This window comes from Aptenodytes patagonicus, chromosome 4 (genome assembly GCF_965638725.1).
Source record: "Aptenodytes patagonicus chromosome 4, bAptPat1.pri.cur, whole genome shotgun sequence".
Lineage (NCBI taxonomy): Eukaryota > Metazoa > Chordata > Aves > Sphenisciformes > Spheniscidae > Aptenodytes > Aptenodytes patagonicus.
The window spans coordinates 84,996,324-85,015,177 of record NC_134952.1 but is presented as its reverse complement, the minus strand read 5'-3'; the positions used below and the strand labels follow the sequence as shown (position 1 = coordinate 85,015,177).

Sequence of the window (18,854 nt, the reverse complement as noted above, 5' to 3'; positions counted from 1 at the left end):
GGAGGAAAGGATGGGGTGGTTGGAAATGCAGTAGTTGATAGTGCAGCACTTAAGGCAGGTTAGTTGGTTTTAGGAGGTTTTGCTGTAATGGGAAGCCAGATTGTAACACAGAAAAAAAATGTGAGCCATGCTATGGACCTGCTTAATCTAAGGGTTGGGGTTTTTTTACGTTTTTGAGGAGTGTGCTTTGTTATCAAGAGCAGTTAGGATAGGATGGCAATAGGCTCAAGGAAAACCACCTGAAGTGGATTTGTGAACTTCATTGGGTCAGAGGGAATAGGTACCTTAAAGTGTCCCCAGTGTCAGACCCCTCTCAGCATCGAGAGACTGGCAGCAGGCCCGTGTACCGGGAGGAGACCTCACCGAGCTCCTGCTGGGAGGAGACCTCGTGGAAGCAGCTGTGTGCTCCCGATTTTGGGGGCCACCGGGCGAGTTGGTCGAGGCCTTGGCTATCCCTGGAAGCTCCTGGTAATGTTTTTGTGCGTGTGAGCTGGGAGCTGTGTTGGTCGGGCGGGTTGTGCTGGACCTGCGGGTGGCAGAGGGAGTAGGTGAGGCGAAGCACCGACCACTGAATTGTTGGCTGGGGAAGGGCGGTGAAGTGCCTTATGGAAAACATTGTGAAAAACATCACAAGGAGCCTGGTTTCGTTAGGGTTTTTTTTTTTTTTTTTTCTTTCTTCCTATTTTTAAATACTCGGGTGCTGTTTGAGAGACCAGAGCAGAAGAAGCCCGAGGGCGGAGCCGGGCGGAGGCGCTGGCCGGGGGCCGCCGGCGGGGCGGTCCTCGGGGCGCTGGGGCGGGGGGAGCGGAGCGTGGCGGCGCTGCCCCGGGGCCGCCGCCGCTCCCCCCCGCGCTCGGGTGGTAGGTGCCCGCCCTGCGCGGGGTGGAACAGTCCATTTCCTGTTCCCGTGCTGACAGCGGGGGGGAGCGAGCGTGCTGCTGCCGGGCGGCCGGCAGCCCGTCCGTCCGTCCCGGCGACGGCGGGGGGCGGGAGGGAGGGAGGGCGGCATGGCCGGGCGGTGAGGCGGGGCGGAGGCGGCGGCCGCCGCGATGGAGGCGTACGTGTTGGAGGACATCCTGGAGGTAGGGGCGGGAGAGGGCCGCAGAACAAAGGGGTGCGCGGGGTCGGCGGGGGGAGGCGGCGGCGGCCGAGCCCCGGGGAAGCGCCCGGCCGCGGGGCCACCGCGGGGGCCAGCCCGGGCCGCGGGGCCGGGGCCTGGCGGGGCGGCGGGGAGCCCGCCCGCTCTCCCTCCCGCCGCAGGGCAGGCGGGCCCCTGCGGCCCCGCGCCCAGCCGGGGGTTGGTTTTGGATGCAGACGCACGCTCGGGGCCTAGGTTGGAGCGCGGTGCCGCCGCGGCAGCCGCCCCCCCGCCTCTCGGGCCTCCTCCCGGCACGGTGTCTGCTCTTAGTTGGGCGGCTGACGGGGCCGGACACCGGCACTCCACGTATTAAGTGTTTGGGGCGGGGGGGGGGGGGGGACGGGACACAATTACTGGAGTGCTGCCGGGGGAGGAGGGAGGCCTCCTGCGCCTTGTGGAGTGCTGCGTGATCAGTGAGTGTTTTCTGGAGTCCCTGTGCGTGCCTGGGGCTGACATTGCAGTAAGATCGCTATAGCTCTCAGCCCTTCTGCAGAACAACCGGTTGTCATAACTTCTTTTTTGTGTTTTTTTTGTTTTGCCAGTGTTCCTGGTTTTTGCACTGAGTATGTGTTAGGCCTATATAATTTCTATTACTGTGTTTCCAGCCGTCTTAAGTATAGTCTGCTTTTACTTCCTCTGCAGAAGTAGATACTGCATTATGAAATAAATGACACTTTCCCTTCTTGCGAGTGAAACTTGAAAACGCTATTTCAGCCAAGTGAAGAGGGGCCTGCCTAGGAATCGTAAAGTAAAACTTCTGTTCAAACAGACACAGATCCCTCTTCCAGATTACATTAGCTGTAATAGTTCAAGGAAATATCTTTTGTTGTTGTTGTCCCTGTGGTTTTTCTGGTTTTGCAAGCAAAAACATGATTTCATTGCCAGATGACTTCTCAAAATTTTTGCATGTATTCTTTATTGTAACAAGAAGCTGTTACCTTATTAGCTGCTGTCAAAATTTAAACAAAACAGTGCTTTCAGTGATGCTTGTCCTGTAGGGTTTTTTTTCCTTGATGGCCATACTTACGTTGCTCTTTACCTTGCTCTTTACGTTGGACAAAAATTTTAAAACAATAGAAATACTTGGTGTTAACTTCCTTGTGAACCTTGGAACTGTTTAACATAATTACATCCAGAATGTTAACACAACTGCTCAGTTTGTGCTTAAGAAACTGCTACAGATGTATGAACAAGACATTTTTACCAGTTTCTGTGGTGGGGCAGAAAGATCAAAAGTGAACTGGGCTTTCTGCCGTTAGACAAATATTTCGGTATTTCACTGGTCTTACTGAATACTGAAAGCTTTTTGGTTTTTTTTTTCTTTATTTTAACTATAACTGTGATGTTCAACTCTACAGTACGTCAAATTAATAAAATACTTCGTATTTATTAATAGTCTTGTTTGGAAAGGCAGTTGGCAAAATAATTTTGTCAGTATAGCAGTGTTTTGGGTTTGTATGTGTGAACTAAGCAATTATATCTTGCTTCTTAGAGTAGGATGTAGTGACTTTTCTTTTGATAATTTTATCACGCGTTCTCTTCCTGGTCATGAGACCAACTGTATCCCGGTAAAACATCTTCAAAACTGAAGTATGGCTTGTGTGACTTCAGATGTGTGTGAACTATGACCTTGATCCATGATTCCTGATGAATCTCTGAAATACTCTGGTAACAGTGGAGTCTGTTCATAATTTCTTAGTGCATCAGCAGAAGCAATGCGATTGTCTTGCGTTCCCAGTATGGGTCCAGAAGTAAAACTTTGTTCCCTTGAAACTTGTTTCTGTTGTAACTTTGAACAGTGTGTTTACGGTGTGTGTTTTATTTTCCCATTTTAGGGCTTTTTTCCTCCTGTGGAGCAGTTTCCGATGTTCATTCAAAGACAGCAGTGTGAAGATTGAGAGAACTGCTCTGGCTTAGGCGGCAGAATCTATGTCTGGTCTGTGTTTTATTGGACAGACTTGGTACTGCTTAGTATTTAGTTAAATTTGGAGGGATCAGTCCTTGCCTCTTCATAAAAATCTTCAGGGATGTTTTCACTTCTAAGTTGGTTATAATTTCGAATGGGGGAAAAAGGCATTTTCTGTAGCGTGCCAGTTAGGTTGAGTTAGCGTAGAGACCGAGGTTAAAATCGTGTTAGAGGTCCTTACTGCAAGAAGCGAGGGGATGCTTCTGGGGCAAAAATCATTCTGGGTTAAAAAGGTAGATAGTAATCAAGTAATTCATAGTTCACGTGTTCCAGCTTGCTGTAGCGTGAAGGCTGCTTCCTCGGGGAGAGGAAGAAACAATATGAAGTGCAAGCAGTCTCTGCTTGTTTCATTACTGAAGTTGCAGGACTCTGTTAGAAATAATTTTTCCCAATACTGTTTTCCTATCAGAGGATGAAACTAAAGTAACTCTTCAGCAAGTTTAATGCAACTAACTGCAGGCAGAAATGGTCATTAGCCTAGAGGATTTCATGTGGCGTCCTGGCTGCTGTGCACTTAGGCCACCTTCAAACAAGATGTGCTTAATGCAGAACTTGAGCTGGCTTTGCTACTATTTAGCAGCAGATGAACATTGTCTTGGCTCTGGTACTTGAACCTGGTATTGAAAGTGCTGTGTGGGAATACAGATGAATAAAATTGAACTACCGTGGGGGTTAGTTTGCAGTTAGCTTCTGCTCATTTGGTTCTTCTGATAGGTGTATCTTGGCCATATTTCTTTGCTGATGTGTGACCTAACTGACAACAATGCTGCTTTTGTTGGTATAACTTTTCAGTTTTTGGCTTGTATGTGCTGGTGAAGAAATAATTAGGCTACAGGAGACCTTACTGTGGTATTCCAAGAGACGAGTAAACTCGTAGTTGTGTTTTTAACGCTTGAGTTAGTCAACAGAAACATTTTCTCAGTTGGGAGAAAAGGAGATGTGTTTTGTCCTGACAGATGAGGACGTGGTCTGTATTGTTGTGTGCTGAACTCGGACTGCCAGCACAGAAAATGACTTAGGAAGCTTATGGCAGTAGAAGGGTAAATTTATATTCCCTGTGTTGATATGAGACTTTTCAGGAGAAGCAGCCATGTGTTATGACCTTCAGGTTCTTTGAAAGCTTGTTTGTGCTTGACTTCAGAGAAGCCGACTGGAGTATAACGCAAGCCCGCATGTGGCAGTTTCCTTAATTCCTTAGTAAGTGCATTTAAAAAAAAAAAAAAAAAATCCTTTAACATTCTAGCTTAAGGTAAATATCTTTCACCTACCTTGAACTGAAACTGAAAATCACTGTGAACAAGCCTTCATTTGGTATTGTGATAGTGGGAGTATTTCCTAACTGCAGAAGCTTTTTTAATTTTGTGCTAGGGTCGTAGAGATATTTTAATAACCCCTAAGATCCTACCTCGGTTACTTTCTGTGTCGGTAAGAGGTGAGGTGATATGAAAGGATCATCTGTTACACCTTCAATAGCCTAGTCGAGCCACAGCGAGGACAGTGGAGCATAGTTCATGTGGTGACCAAAAGCTTTATACGGAATGGAAACTACCCTGCTTGATTAGATGGGTGCTTGTTGAAATAACAGTGGAAGGAAGGGCAAAGATTAAATAGAAGAGTCATGTCTATAATGTGTGCTCGGAGATCAGGGAGGCCTCTGCAATGCAAATTTTTTTTTAGCAAGCCAAGGCTTTTAATATTTATCAACTTTACAGTCTCCTGGTCTGAAGATTAAAATCGGGATTATAGTACAGTATTTCTGTTTGGGGCATTAGTAGCTTTCCCACGTTCCAACTCTTAAATAGGCTAATCCTTTCCATGTTTTCTTTCTCCTAGTTTCTCTCGGTAATCTTGTCTGGTTTACTTTGTACCTGTTTGCCCATCTTTTTAAAGAGTTTGCCTCTATGAAGTCAGCATTGGCTAATGTGCTCCAGCATTTGCTAGTGATTCGTTGCAGTTGTTCATACGTTGTCTGTCAGAGCAACTTCTTCTTCATGTGTTATTTTCAAGTAAGTTGGAGCAGTGCTGTAGTATTCCTTTAATTAAGGCATCATTACTAAGTCTAGGCTGCATCTAGTCCCAACCCCTGGTGATGAATATTGGAAGCTTATGTTCCGAACTGGGTCCAAGGTAGTAGGGTTTCTAAGGTTTACTGTTAAGAAATATTGACCTAGTGTTAACAAGAGGACCCCCACGTAAATGCTGTGAGGTCGTCCCCCACAACGATGTTTAAAAGGTTTAGTTGAAGGTGGTGGCAAAGAAGCAAGAATGCAGTATGGAGCGCTGTAAGGACGTCAAGAGCTGGACTCTTACTTGCTGTGGTGCTGTTAAGTTGTGCTGTTGTCTGGTAGTCTGAAGTAGAAATGAACTTTTTATCAGGATGTGTGTTCTGCTGAAGAGTAGGTACCACCTTAAGTTTTGTTAGTCATTTGCATCTGGTCAGTGTACTTGTGTCAGTCAGTAGCTAGCTGATCATGCCACAGTTTGCCCAAACTTTAGGAAAAGCAGATGATTTTGGTTGCTGTTTCAGGGTGTGGGACTAAATTGTTCTGAGGTGAACTCATGTTCCAGGAGCTTTCTGGGTGAGTGAGAACTGAACGTAGCTGAAGATGCCTTGTCTGAAGTATTGTTCAGGGACGAAAACTGGCCTGAAGGAAAGCAAGCTGAACACGCTAACAGAAGAGGCTAAAATTCATCAGCCATCTTATATTCAGGAGGTGGCACTAATACCCCTAGTCATGTGCAGTGAAGGTGAGTAGGAAGACCGGGACGCTTGAACTTGTACCATACCCCTGTTTGGCTGGTAGTCTGACATGAGTTTTAGGAAGATTTAGAGGTAAAATATGTCTTTTGCCCATCTCTTGAATCAGCTGGAGAAAAGAGGGGCTTTCTGAGCTTACTGGCTGAGATATTTATGCAGCTTACTGATCTACTGTGCAACTATTTATGCAGCGAAAAGCTCTTTGTGCTGCCACCTTCTTCCCCTGGCTCGGTGGAACTGACAGAATGGTGTCAGTCTGACTGAGTAGCAGTGGTGGCGGTCACCTAGGCCCTGCTAGCTTGTGTGTTTGCAGCTTCACGAAGGTGAGTGGAAACTAGAGTGAAGCTGCCTGGCTGGTTCTCAAGGGCTCTTCCTGTACCGTTGTCTAGAGCTTTCAAACAAAATGGCGGAAGGTGATTCCCCTTCCCTTGAAACTGCTTTCCCCCTAATACTGCCTCCTCTGCCCATTTTTCCTGCGGTGTGAGGCAAAGAGCTTAGAACAAGCGTGCATGTTGAGTCTTCCCAATCCTATCTTTGGTTTCTGTTACTTTTCCCCTTCCAGTTAATTTGGTAAGACTGTTTTGCAGGGCAAGGAGCTAATTTTCAGCTGCTGGATCTGGGTTCCCTTGTGTGACAAGCAAGAAGTAAAAGCTGGTAGGTGTGATTTCTTTGGGTCTTAAGCTGTTTCTCCTTGACTTGCAGGAAGAGACTACAAGCTTGATGGTACACTTGGAAACCTTTCTTGTTTTTTATGTTTTATTGCTTTATCTTTTTTAGTAACGGTTTGTTCTTGGTACAGTAATATGAAAATGCAATTATTGTGTGAGAAACCTTTAAGGCAATAAGTAAGTTGGTACTTGGGTAACTGCTGTTTAAAAGGTCCATGTTACTCAGTGGTTGTGTCTCCCAGTGAGTGTCTTGCTAATTGGGATAAGGCCTTGGCTAGCAGGTGGGATTAGATGATCTACAGAGGTCTCTTCCAACCCAGACTCTTCTGTCTTTTAAGCAGTTCGTTCAAACCAGGTACTTAATCAAAAACAGTAAGAGAATTGAGAGGGACCTTTTAGATAGGTGAATTTGGTTTTTTTCCCCATACGTCCTGTCTTTAAACTTCCGTAGAAATGTGTAAAAAGGTTCTTTTCATGGCTAAGATGCTTGTCTCTTTTTCCTGCACGTGGATAAAATCTCTTCAGATCTTTGCCTTGCTGGAATTTGCTGGCTGTGTTGACTGATAGGAAGTCACGTGCTGGAAAGCTGTAACCCACACTCAAAACAACCTGTTACATTGCCTCAGCATCAAAATCATGTGAGAAGGAAATACCGGTAACTGGCTAGTGTAAATAGTGTTTTTTTGTCACTTGGACCACCACCTCCCGTGCTGCACAGTTCTTGCACGGTTTCTTCAATTTCATTGCACTTAAACCAGCAACATTCCTGCTAGTAGGTGATGGACTTGAACATCTTAGATGTTGTTTTAGGAAGAAATGTGTTATTTCTGTCTGTCACTGTGGACAAGCGTGTTATAAGAGGAAAACGAACTTGGTACTAACAGTTTTACCTGTGATCTGAATATAGCTGAATTTAGCTTGTGCTCAGGAGGGAAGGAAAGGAAATGAGTCCCCATGCAGCTTGTCCTACTGAGAAGCTGATACTGGAGCTATGTTCATGTAAACATTGAATAAATAAGCTGAAATATCTTTGTGGAACAGATGTGATTAGAAGCATTAGGGGGAGAGTAGAAATCAAAATTGTGGTAGTTATTTGAAGCAACTTGCCACATGATTTTGATATCTTGCATGTGAAGCAAATAGTGAAAAGGAAGGGCTCCACTTAAAATTGCTGTCTTAGCTCTGCTCTTAAACCTTGATCATTTTTTCTAATAGGACTTCTTTTTGGTAAGAGGGGAAAAAAAGATACATTTGTATTTAGTCAAATACGTGTGCATTGCTTTAGCTACCTTCACAAGTCTGTTAATTTACCTAATGTAAAAACTGTTCAAATCTGTTCAATATGCAGAAGCCTGTAGTTGGGTGTGCCGAATAGGAAAAAAAAATTGTACTTTATTAGGTATGCTTAACAGTAGTTTGTATTGAAGGAAGAATTTGGTGAATATCAAGCTTGTCAGAATTTTAACCACATGAGTTGAAATTATTAGAAATAATTCCCTCTGTCTTCAGTTCCCCAGGCGGTAACAATAGGAATTCTAATCAGATACTGAACTTGACTGTCTCCTACTGTAACTTTATCCTCTCACTTCTCATAAGAAGACAAGATTGGTTAACTGGGCCCAACCAGTTCCTTTATTGAAAAAAAGACTTCAATTGTGAATGCCAAGAAAGGAAAGGAAATCCGCATTACATTTCAGTTGGTTCCATTTCACTTTCCTATCGGGCTCAGTTATTATGTCTGTAAGCGTGGTCGGTTATTTGAGGACAGTTGCATAGCTATTTCTCCATTTAACTTTACAGGACAAGAATAAATACCAATAAACAAAACTGGAATGAATAATTTCAAAGCTCTTGACCTAACTAGTCATATTTTCCCAAAGTATTTTTGGTTAAGTTCCTAAATGCCTCTACTTTGAATTGGTTATGCTGCATGATGACAGATACTGAAGGGAGATTTCAGCAGGATAATTACATGGAGAAAAATAGATGTCCTGTAAGGACCTCTAGTTTCTACTTTACTCTCCCTGATCCCGACGGGTTAAGTTGGATGCAGACCACTGGACTTCTGGAGGCAGTATACTAGCAAGTTCTTAATTGTCATCTGGACAGGACAAAAAAAGCGATTTCTAGAGTTTGCTATGCAGTTGAATGGCATGTAGCGGTTGGTTTGCTTGGGATGAACTCTTTTCACTGATCTTGACTTAAAGCACTTTCCTTAAGGAGCCATTCTTCAGTCTTCTGGCTCTGCTGTCATGGTGAATTTTAAGCAGTAGCAGCCTGGCTGGTCTCTTTGCTGTTTCCTAGCTTTGGAAGTTAGGGTAGGAGGGAATGGTAGCTAAACCTGCATATGCTAAACAGAATAGCAATTTTACTGAAACATTGAGGAGGATGGAAACAAAATGCAAGTGTCTGCTATGTCTCGATCTTTTTTTTTTTTTATTAGTAGAGAAATGTTTGAGAACTCTGTCCTTCTAGTAACTATAATTTTCCCCATATTGTATAGTTTTTCGTGTTTCTAATGCGCATTAGCATCCATGTGTCTTGTCTGTCGGTCACTTAGTGTAACATGGCTTGGCTAAAGGAGCTACCACTAGCGTCAGGAAAGATGACTTGTGGGACGTGCATAAGGTTTCTTTGGCTTTTTTAGTCCCTGGAAGAGCATATTGCGTTAAGACCATGAAGAGAGTGACGGAGTCGTCTTACACTTGGTACCCCTGTGCTCTGTACAGTGGACTGATGCTCTAATCGCTTAGATGATGGGGAGGGAAAGCTGTGACTAAGCTAAGCTACGCATTGCATTGCTTGAAGAAAAAAATTGTTCTAGCATTCCTGCATTTTGTTTTACATCTCTGCACACAAGTTGATACTGTATTGGCTGTGGACAAGCCCGTGCACACGTCAGTGTTTCATTCATGCCAAAGGGAATTCTGAGTTGGACTCAACAGAATAGCTGTTGGTGCGTTCATCCTGTCCCTCCTCCGCATGTCCTCGTTCCCTTCTGCTGCTTCATCCTTCGTTGCAGAGCACTAGCTTGCTATTGTGAAGAACAGCCGACCAAACCTACTTACAGAAGGGAATGATTTCCTGCCAAATTTGTGTAAGAAAACATGTGGGCAGCTTAAAACTATTTCTGTTTCAAAACCAACTGGTGTTATGCAGTTCAGACCACTTGCTCACTGTGTTTTATGCTCAGTAGTCACAGTGAATGATAGAATAAATTTGCCTGTCCTTCTGGTGACTCTGGACCTGATGCCTGAAATGCACGTGTCGGTGTATGTGCAAGAGTGATCAGAATGGAGAATCTGAGAGGATTTTGGGGTTTTTTAACAGGAACAATGAGGAAGAAATATGCAGCTTAGGTGAAAAGGAGTGGTAGTGCTGCTGAGCGTCATTCGTTCATTGAGGGCAGTGAAAATACTATTTATCTAAAATTGTTATCATGGTTTTTTCAATATATTTTTTTCAAGGCTTTTATTCCCTGGTGCTGTCTTACAGGAGAAAAAGGGTTCTGGAGGGATTGTAGGTTATACATAGTGGGCAAAACAGGCAGACTGGAGTGGAAGGCAAACAGCTTTTCTTTCTTGCTGTGCGGGGAGAGATGGATGTCTGCCATTGACACGTCTTTTCCACTAAAGCAGATCTTCATTTTACTGAGCGCAAGCAAAGAGACAGTCTGCCGCCATGGAGGGGACAGACAGGGAGGGGTTGGGAGTGTGTTGTGTGACAGTGTTTTTTGTATTGCACAACAAGATTTCTTCAGTCCCTGATGGCATTTTGGACTCTTCCTTGTGATTTGTACCGCTTCCAACATTGTGGCAGAGAAGGCAGGGAGAGAGCTGGTGGGTGTAGCAGGGTGCATGCCTCACCTGAGGCTCAGAAGGCCCCTGCCACGCTTCATTTCCTATGCCTGCATCAACCCGCTGTGCTACTACCACAAAATGCGGTTTTGGTGCCCCAGGGTTGGTATATCATCCTTTAAATGGCAAATTTCAAGTTGGCTGTTACTGAAGCTTTATGGTAACTTCCGCTGGGCTTCTATTAAAAAGAGACAATGGGATGCTTTCGGGGGAAACTTAAGTCTTTTACACTCGCTCTGTTCCACTCAGAAATGTGGTTTTTGGTATGCATTTTCATTACTGTGCAAGTGATTTGGTAAAAAGTCTCTGATGGTTATATACCATGATATCAGTATGACTGTGACAAGCTTCTCATATGCCATTTAACAGCTGATGTAATGGAAACATGCAGTTTGTGATCTGTGTTCAGAGAAGCCCTAAGCACTTTAAGCAACATGTTACAGTAAATAACAGGAGTTCTTGCAACACAGTACCACTAGTGCAGGCTTATGAAAAGCGTACCTGAAAAAGCCAACTGCTCCTGTAAACCTCCAGTGCATAGAGCCATTTTGTGCCTCTTCTGGACAGGTAGTCATGCTGTACTGCTTCTAGTTCTCCTTCTTGGAGGGAAGTTGGTTTCAGGCAGGACACTGTCAAAATACTGCACTTCTGGTATGATTTCTCCAGGAAGCAGTTTGTGTAGATGCCTGGTATATATTCTTGATCCTGACCGGAAAAAAAAGGAGGGAGGTCGGGGGGGAAAAGCTGTGAGTGTCTTTGCTTCTTACTTGATGCTAGTCTGATGTTGTACAAGGGTTTTTAAAGCTTTGAGATGCTGCGGTTGGGTGACACCCCTCCCTGCCAGCTGTTCTGACTGAGGAAGACTTTCCTGGTGGTTTCTAGACATGAGAGGGAGTTCAAGGTGTCGCTACAGAAGTAAAATTGGAGTTGTCCGTGTAGCAGGGAAATTGGTTTTCCTTAGTTTTGCTGATAACTGAACGGCTTTGTGGTTGGGAAGGGGAAGTCTCGTAAGCATCAGGTTTGTGTGCACCCTGGATCCAAATTGAGTAGTATAGAGTTTTAAAGTAAATTGGTGTGATGCGCAGAGCCTTTTCAGTGTCTGTTGGATTTGCAAAAATTGATCATGCTTTCACGGAACCGTAGCGTTGTGGGTTCCTTTTCCCACAACAAGAATGCATGGTATTCATCATCGCTGCGGAGCCAAGGACAGCTGGTCCTGCCAGATGGGCGGTGGTGGGTGCTGGTGGTGGGTTTCTACCAATGCTGTCAGGAGGGCCTCGTTCCAGGAAGACACAGAGCTATTACCTTTGAAGTTTTGGGGAGGGGGAGGAGTTTCCTAGAGATGGGAGACGTGGTGTTTGAGTCAATAAAGCAGTGCATAAGGCATCAGGAGATCTGAGGTTTAGTCCTGAGGGTAACATAACTTGTTGTGACATAATACAAACTATTTAATCCTGTATTTCTGTTACCATTATTTCTCTTGTCCTGTGGTCTGATTGATCTATATATCTCAGTATCTGTGTTTGGGGATGAAACTATGTGGACAAACATGGATCGCTTGCCTTCTGATATTGTTGAAGCAGAATACTGTTGCCGTAATAGCTTGTCTGCATGTCAAAAGTTTCAGGGAACGGAAGTCTTTCCGTGTGTGTATATTGCGGCCAGCGCAATAGAGTGGTTCGTCTTCTTTTTGGAGGTTTTTTGCTATAAATGAGCGTGTGAGCTGCCCTCTGCTGTGGGGTTGAGTTTTTCTTTAAGATCAGAATCGGGAAACACACAGAAGTCAGTCATTTGACAACGGTTAGGGAACAGGAGTAAACACCTGGTGAGAATTGTAGCTGATTTACCACCACTGTAGTCACTTGCAGATGCAGGGAGGAATGAAGCCAAGCTGACTAGGCTAATTGTTGAAAGTCGTGCTGACTGAGAAATGCTTTCTGGCAGATTTAGCATAGTGAATCTGAAGCATCTCTTCATGAGGACTGGTCAAGTCGGTGGTCTCCCTCTACTTAACCTTACAAATGGAGCGTGTTCTGTCAGTGAAAACTCACCGTGTAGCAGTGTTAGTGGAGGCTTTCTTTTTGGAAATTTATTTTGAATGGATGTACAGTTCTGGTGTTTTATATCATATGTATTGAAGGATAGGAGGGTGGTCTTGCCTATGATTGACCTGTCCTCTTTTCCCTCTGAATCTGTATAGTTTGCTAAGTTCGGCACCTTCCTTGGCATGGACTACAGAGAAGCTGCTTTGAGTCATCTGAGGCCTGGCCTCATTGCAAGAAGTAAGCGTGTGTTCAAATCTGAGAGAACTGCTCTTGTATTGATAGACTTCAACTATGCTGTTAGAAAATCTGGGTGAAGTCAAGGCCCCATAGCACTGTTTCTGCCTAGGGCTGTATTGCTGCTAGCTTTGTCTACATAGAAGTTATGGTATCGTGTTTCCATTGTTCAGCTGTGCTCATCTACAGTCCTTAGAATAACAACTTGTTTCAGCTAGAAATGGATGAGTGTGCACAGTTCTGAACTGAAACTTCAACCAGGCACGTCGGGACAGTGAAATGGAAGAGTGCAAAATATTCCAGAAAAAGTGCGTGTGAGAAGTTGAGCCACCTTTAGGTGTGCTAAGCTGCTCTAAACTCTGTGCTCAAAGGATTAGTTAAGGGTCTTGATCTGTTACAACAAAGCCTGAGAGTGACAGAGAAATGGTTGCATATTGAGCTGTGAAAAGAAAGCTCAAGATACTTCTCCTTGAAGACTCTGCAGGCAACAAATATGCAGACCAGCCCCCTGAACTTAACCGGTGATAAAGATGATAAATTGTCATTGGGATTTCAAGCTTGGCTCTTATAGAGATAGCAGAATTGAAACAATGCATTTGTGCTTTTAACAGCTCAGGATTTTATTTTTTTTAGGCTTTCACTTTTTCCTTAGGTGTCATTTAAAAGGAGGATGCTTCAAGGTTCTGAATCACTTGATGTGGGTCTGTCAGTGTAGCGAGGCACTTCATTGTGGGCTTGGAAATGCTTTATTGAGAATGCATCCATGAAATCTATCCTTGGAGTATATAGTCAAAGCAAAATGAGTCCAGTGGAAAACGAACGTGACTAACTGTTAGAGAAGGATTTTCTTTCTTGTGAGCTCACCTTCCTTAAACAAGGCTTAAGAAAATAATAAGTCCCTTGAAAGTAGGGCAGTGAGGAGTAGGATGTAACAGTGCACAACAGGACTGCTTAGTCCTTTTTCAGTAGTGCACACGTTGTTCAGAGATGCTAGCGTTACTGTGAAGCAAGGTGCTCTTCAGGTCGACATCCAAAATCTTGTGTTGAGAGCAGAGTCATGCTTTACGTACTTCCTAATTTTTACGTTGAGTGACAAAACTGGTAAAACTTTCATACAGCTACTCTCTGTATTCCTGAGTTCTTACTACTAGATCCATCAAAACCGGCCATGTCATGATTAGGGATCACTCTGAGTCTGTGGTGATGGTCCTCGGGATGTGCTTTAAGTGCAAGCTTACCCAGAGAGACTTAGAGTCCTTGAGCTGTCCTTCAGCAGGAGGAGAGGTGGGGAAACTCTAAAATGCTACTTCTATAGCTCAGAAGGCTTGTCTTAAAGAGCCTGTGATAGAGTCTGGGTGGAGAATTGGCTAGGTGGTCAGAGGCAGCATAACCCCTTTAAGCTTTTTACAGCTGTAATGAGTAGGCTCTGGTTTGTGTGGCCCTATAAGTAACTTGTTAAGTAGCTCTGGTTTGTGTGGCCCTATAAGTAACTTGTTAAGTAGCTTAAGTGGTGCTTACCTCAGATACCTGAGAGAGAGTCTTAGGGGGCTGCAGTTGTTCTTCATGTGTGACATTGGGGGATTTTGGTGACGAGGGGAGAGGGTGATTCTGGGAAGCTCAGTTGCATCATCTCTTCTCTTCATGGTTGTTACGTGCTCCCTTTATTATGTCTCTCTGGATAGACTTGTATCGTTTGGGAAGCCGTGACAGGTTGCTTGCTAAGGGCAGCAAAAATTGCCTGCGTAGGATCAGGCTGTCTGTTTAGTATCCTTCAGTTGTCAGGGTTATTTTGCAGAGAGCGGTTTCCATTTAGGTTTTGCGACAGTATGGGAACAACCTTTGTTATAGGTGTTATCTATTTGTCAGTGGCTCTGATGTAGACCACCACATCTCAGGGTTGGTGCAGAGACAGCAGTGGTCTGAGTTAGTCATACGCTGTCAAAGCTTTGCTTCTATGGTCAGCTCTTTCCAAGCCCACTCCAGAAGAGATGGTTTCAATCAAAGGTTCATGTTCAGCTTTTTTGTGGAGCTTGGGAGAGTGAAGGTGCATACTTCTGTTCAAGTGGTTGGATTGGAAATGTGTCAGCTTTTTTATTGTTGATATAAAAGTATTGTCTGAAGCTGAGCTTTCAGAAACATGATGGCAGGCAGTTTTAGAGTAAGTGTTTTGATTTTTCTTTTTGGGGGTGATTTTTATATCCTGTTACTCATGTCGGAGACTAAAACTTGTATTTATTTTTCCCCACATAAATGTGAAATTGGGGCAGGGAACTTAAAAAGATCATGAGTTGAGGTGTTGTTATTTTTACATTGGCATGAATTTTTTCTTGTATGAACAATTGCAGCTGAATACCAGTTAATGTATAAATTTGCTTAATGTGGAAGTATGCCAAGTGTTTGGAATGAAGATTTGAAATGGGAAAAGAGTGTTAAACTGAAGGTCTCTTTCCTTTTAGTTTCACAACCTTCTCGTAGCTATAGGTTTCAGTCTGCCTGCCTCTGTCTCTTGTTGTTTGTAATGCTGGGGATAGAGACTCCAGAGGAGAGGAGGGAATATTCATGTGAATACATCAGCACCTGTCTCGTCACCAGAAATACACTGCAGTAATAATGCAGGTGTCCCTGCAGCAGAAACTCCGTTGGTGCCAGTCATGAGGATGGTGTTATGCCATTTCAGCAGCATGGACTGTTAACTATTCTCACGGTTCTCCCTCCCTCCCTCCCGCTTACTTTTTTTAGCAGCAGCGAGAGAAATGGAGTGTATAGTCGATGCAATAAAATAAAAGAGGACACTGTTGAGACGTTCCAGCTGCCGGACTTCAGACTTCTGCTGAACAAGGCATTTAGGTTTGGGGAGGGTCACTGCATGTTCAAAAGACAACAGATCTGATTGTGTATCCCAGATAACTGGAAGCAATCCTGACTGTACAGGGAAGAAATGCTGCTGTAAGACTTTGTGTCTGCAGTGACAGTGCTGCTGTAGTAGCTGGGTAGGGCAAGGGAGAATCACACAGCTTGTTCCTGTTTCAAAATAGATTTGAAGAAAAAACACAAAAAGTGCAGGGCTGAAATTGACTAGGCAAAATAGTCTGCTTCACTTGGCTTTGGTGTATGCTTTTCCTTTCGGTAACCAGGAAGCTGATCTTGATCTAAAGAAAATGGTGTCATGTGTAAGTATCAAGTAAACCATCAGTTTCACTTCAGAGCTATATAAATTAGGTGGTCGTGATGTTTTGTTTTGTCCCCACAGAAATGGCAAGCTATGCCAGAGGCTTGTCTTCAGTAAAGTTTTGAACGGAATTTTTAATATAATACATTACTAATGCTCTGAAGATGTATATCTTAAAATGGCTTGAAACCTGTGTTAAGTAAGTGGTAATTTTGCCTGAAAACATGTAGCCTTAGGTGAAAAGGCAGAACCATACACATTGCCTTAATATTTAGTTGGATAAAGTCAAAATCTATTCCCACTGTTTTGTTTCAAGATGTGTGTAAGTTGATTGCTTTGTCTCGATGTTTCAGATCAGAGTATTTTTTCCAGTAAGCTGACTTTGAACTGAGATGAATTAATCTATTTTGAAGGTGTGAGAGGTGATACTCTGAGGGCTAAAAGGTAGCAGGGTAAGGGAGAGCAGGCATGAAGTTCTTGCTTTAGTATGGGACGTGTGAGGGGCTGAAAAAGTTTCCTACTCTTTCCTCAAGTGAGATGACCTGTGACTAAGATGAACAAAAAAATGCAGTGCATGTATGTTGTATGGGCATTAGGAAGTAGCTTTGGAATAACGAGTGTTTTGTCTTTATAAGACTCCAAATGGTTTCTTGACGCTTACAATTGAATGCTGCATATAAAGACATGGATAGCCCATTAAGGTTAAAAACACGATGGAATTATGCAACTCGTTATTAGTCAGAGTTGGACTTTGTTCTTGCACTGGGAATTTTGTTTTATTTCCTCCTGTGTGTTCCAGTTGCAAGGTAATAGTATAAAAGCTGCTATTTCTGTGTAAATCAGACTTGTAGGGTATATTCATGAAGTGAACAGTGGAAAATACCTTCGTTTAAAGAAATGCTCATGAAAGTTGTATGAAAGACAGATACAGTTTTTTTTCTTTTTGTGGTGCAGTGTCTTGCAGTAACTTGGAACAATTTCACGGTAATCCCCAAGGCTGTAGGAAGTGATTAGCAGATGCTCAGTGGAACTGATCGGCAGCTAAAAAATACTTGGGGACCATTTTTCGTACAAGAATGGGCAGAAGAAAATCCAGACGGGGGTCCTGATCCCAGACTCCAGGATAGTTTGTAGGCTTGTCTGTGATGTTCAAGAAAAGGTTTGTCTGTGTGCTAGCCTGGTGCCCCCTTCCTGCCTGTCCAGTTCTGCGCATTCAGTTTGTGAGGTGGAAGTTCTGTAGGTCCAGCTCTAAATAAGTAAATGACATCGGCTGTAAAAACCATCTGTTGTCTTAGTGAGATGAAGGACAGGGAGAGAAATAATTAGCTCTGCCATTGGAGGTATGAGAGCTAAAAGTGTTTTGGAGCAAAAGCTGAGATTACCTTGGACATGAGTTGCTAGAGCGCAAGGGGAAGGTAGCGTAACTGTGGGTTAGGCTCTGCTGTTTACACGAGGAGTTCCTCATGTAAATCAGGATTAAAACCGCTCACTGTATGAGAGTCATTGTAGCTGAGGAAGTGAAGAATCTGAAGTTTCCTTGCTCTTCAAGCTAGTAACTTGACAATGTAGTGGGACTACAGTTTATTATCTGACCCGGTAATGGTTGTCGTTTCGGTCTGAAGGTGGCTTTGCAATACCTGAAGGACTTGAAAATCCTTGTTAAATTTCATGTTGTCTTTAAAAACCTTTTGCTGCTCTCCAAAAATTTTGGAGCTGGGAAAAATAAACTGTTAAAGCGCTTGCAGACTGGCAGTAAGTCCTTCTGTACCTCAATAAGAAATAATAGAAAAGGACTGTCGGTTAAGGTCTATTTGAGGTGGTGAAGTTCGCTACGTGGCAATAGCCGCTAGCTGTTACTTGTACGCTAGGTTCTTCGGAATGGTTTTGTACTAAGTCTTGGTTCTCACAGGACCCATTTTCATACAATCATATGTCGTGGTTTAACCTCAGCCGGCAACTAAGCACCACGCAGCCGCTCGCTCACTCCCCCCCGGTGGGATGGGGGAGAGAATCGGAAGGGTAAAAGTGAGATAACTCATGGGTTGAGATAAAGACAGTTTAATAGGTAAAGCAAAAGCCACACACGCAAGCAAAGCAAAGCAAGGAATTCATTCACTACTTCCCATGGGCAGGCAGGTGTTCAGCCATCTCCAGGAAAGCAGGGCTCCATCACGCGTAACGGTTACTTGGGAAGACAAACGCCATCACTCCAAACGTCCCCCCCTTCCTTCTTCTTCCCCCAGCTTTATATACTGAGCATGACGTCACATGGTATGGAATATCCCTTTGGCCAGTTTCGGTCAGCTGTCCTGGCTGTGCCCCCTCCCAGCTTCTTGTGCACCTCCAGCCTGTTCAGTCAGTAGAGCATGGGAAGCTGAAAAGTCCTTGACTAGTGTAAACACTACCTAGCAACAACTAAAACATCGGTGTGTTATCAACATTGTTCTCACCCTAAATCCAAAACACAGCACTGTACCAGCTACTAGGAAGGAAATTAACTCTATCCCTGCTGAAACCAGGACATCATAGAATCATTAAGGTTGGAAAAGACCTCTAAGATCGAGTCTAACCGTCAACCCAACACCACCGTGCCCACTAAACCATGTCCCAAAGCGCCACATCTACACGTCTTTTAAATACTTCCAGGGATGGTGAGTCAACCACTGCCCTGGGCAGCCTGTTCCAATTTTGCACACTCTGGGTATCAAACACCAAAGGCATAAGTGCCAAGGTAAAAATTTAGCAAATTCTAAAATTGTAATTGGTGCCTAGTAAGAGGCAAAAGTCATGGGAGTCATCTGACAAAAGCTGAGAAACAAATCTGCTGTTGGATTGTAAGCCTAGATAGGGGCCAGCCCCAAGAATAAGAAAAAAACGTGCAGAGAAAGTATTTTTTCATGCAAGGTGTTTTGGGCCTTTTAAAATACTTGTCTGGGCTAGTGTGTTCCATCCAAATCAGGTTTCAGATGCTGTTGTTCATGGAGCTTAAAAATGTTAAAGCTTAAAAACGTTTCATCCT

General features: G+C 43.9%; 1 protein-coding gene across 5 annotated transcripts in view; it reads left to right on the top strand.

Annotated features, from left to right (window-relative positions):
• The window catches only part of ANKRD17 (ankyrin repeat domain 17), a 95,998-nt gene that overhangs the window by 19,977 nt on the left and 57,167 nt on the right, over positions 1-18,854 (top strand). For 4 of the 5 annotated variants that reach the window (XM_076337467.1, XM_076337465.1, XM_076337466.1 and 1 more), the window contains exon 1: positions 1,040-1,082. The exons of the other annotated variant lie outside the window; for it this stretch is intronic. In XM_076337467.1, coding sequence (XP_076193582.1) covers positions 1,050-1,082 — 33 coding nt within the window. In that variant the 5' untranslated portion in view covers positions 1,040-1,049. Of the gene's footprint in view, positions 1-1,039; positions 1,083-18,854 lie in introns of those variants that run through there. 5 annotated transcript variants of the gene reach the window in all.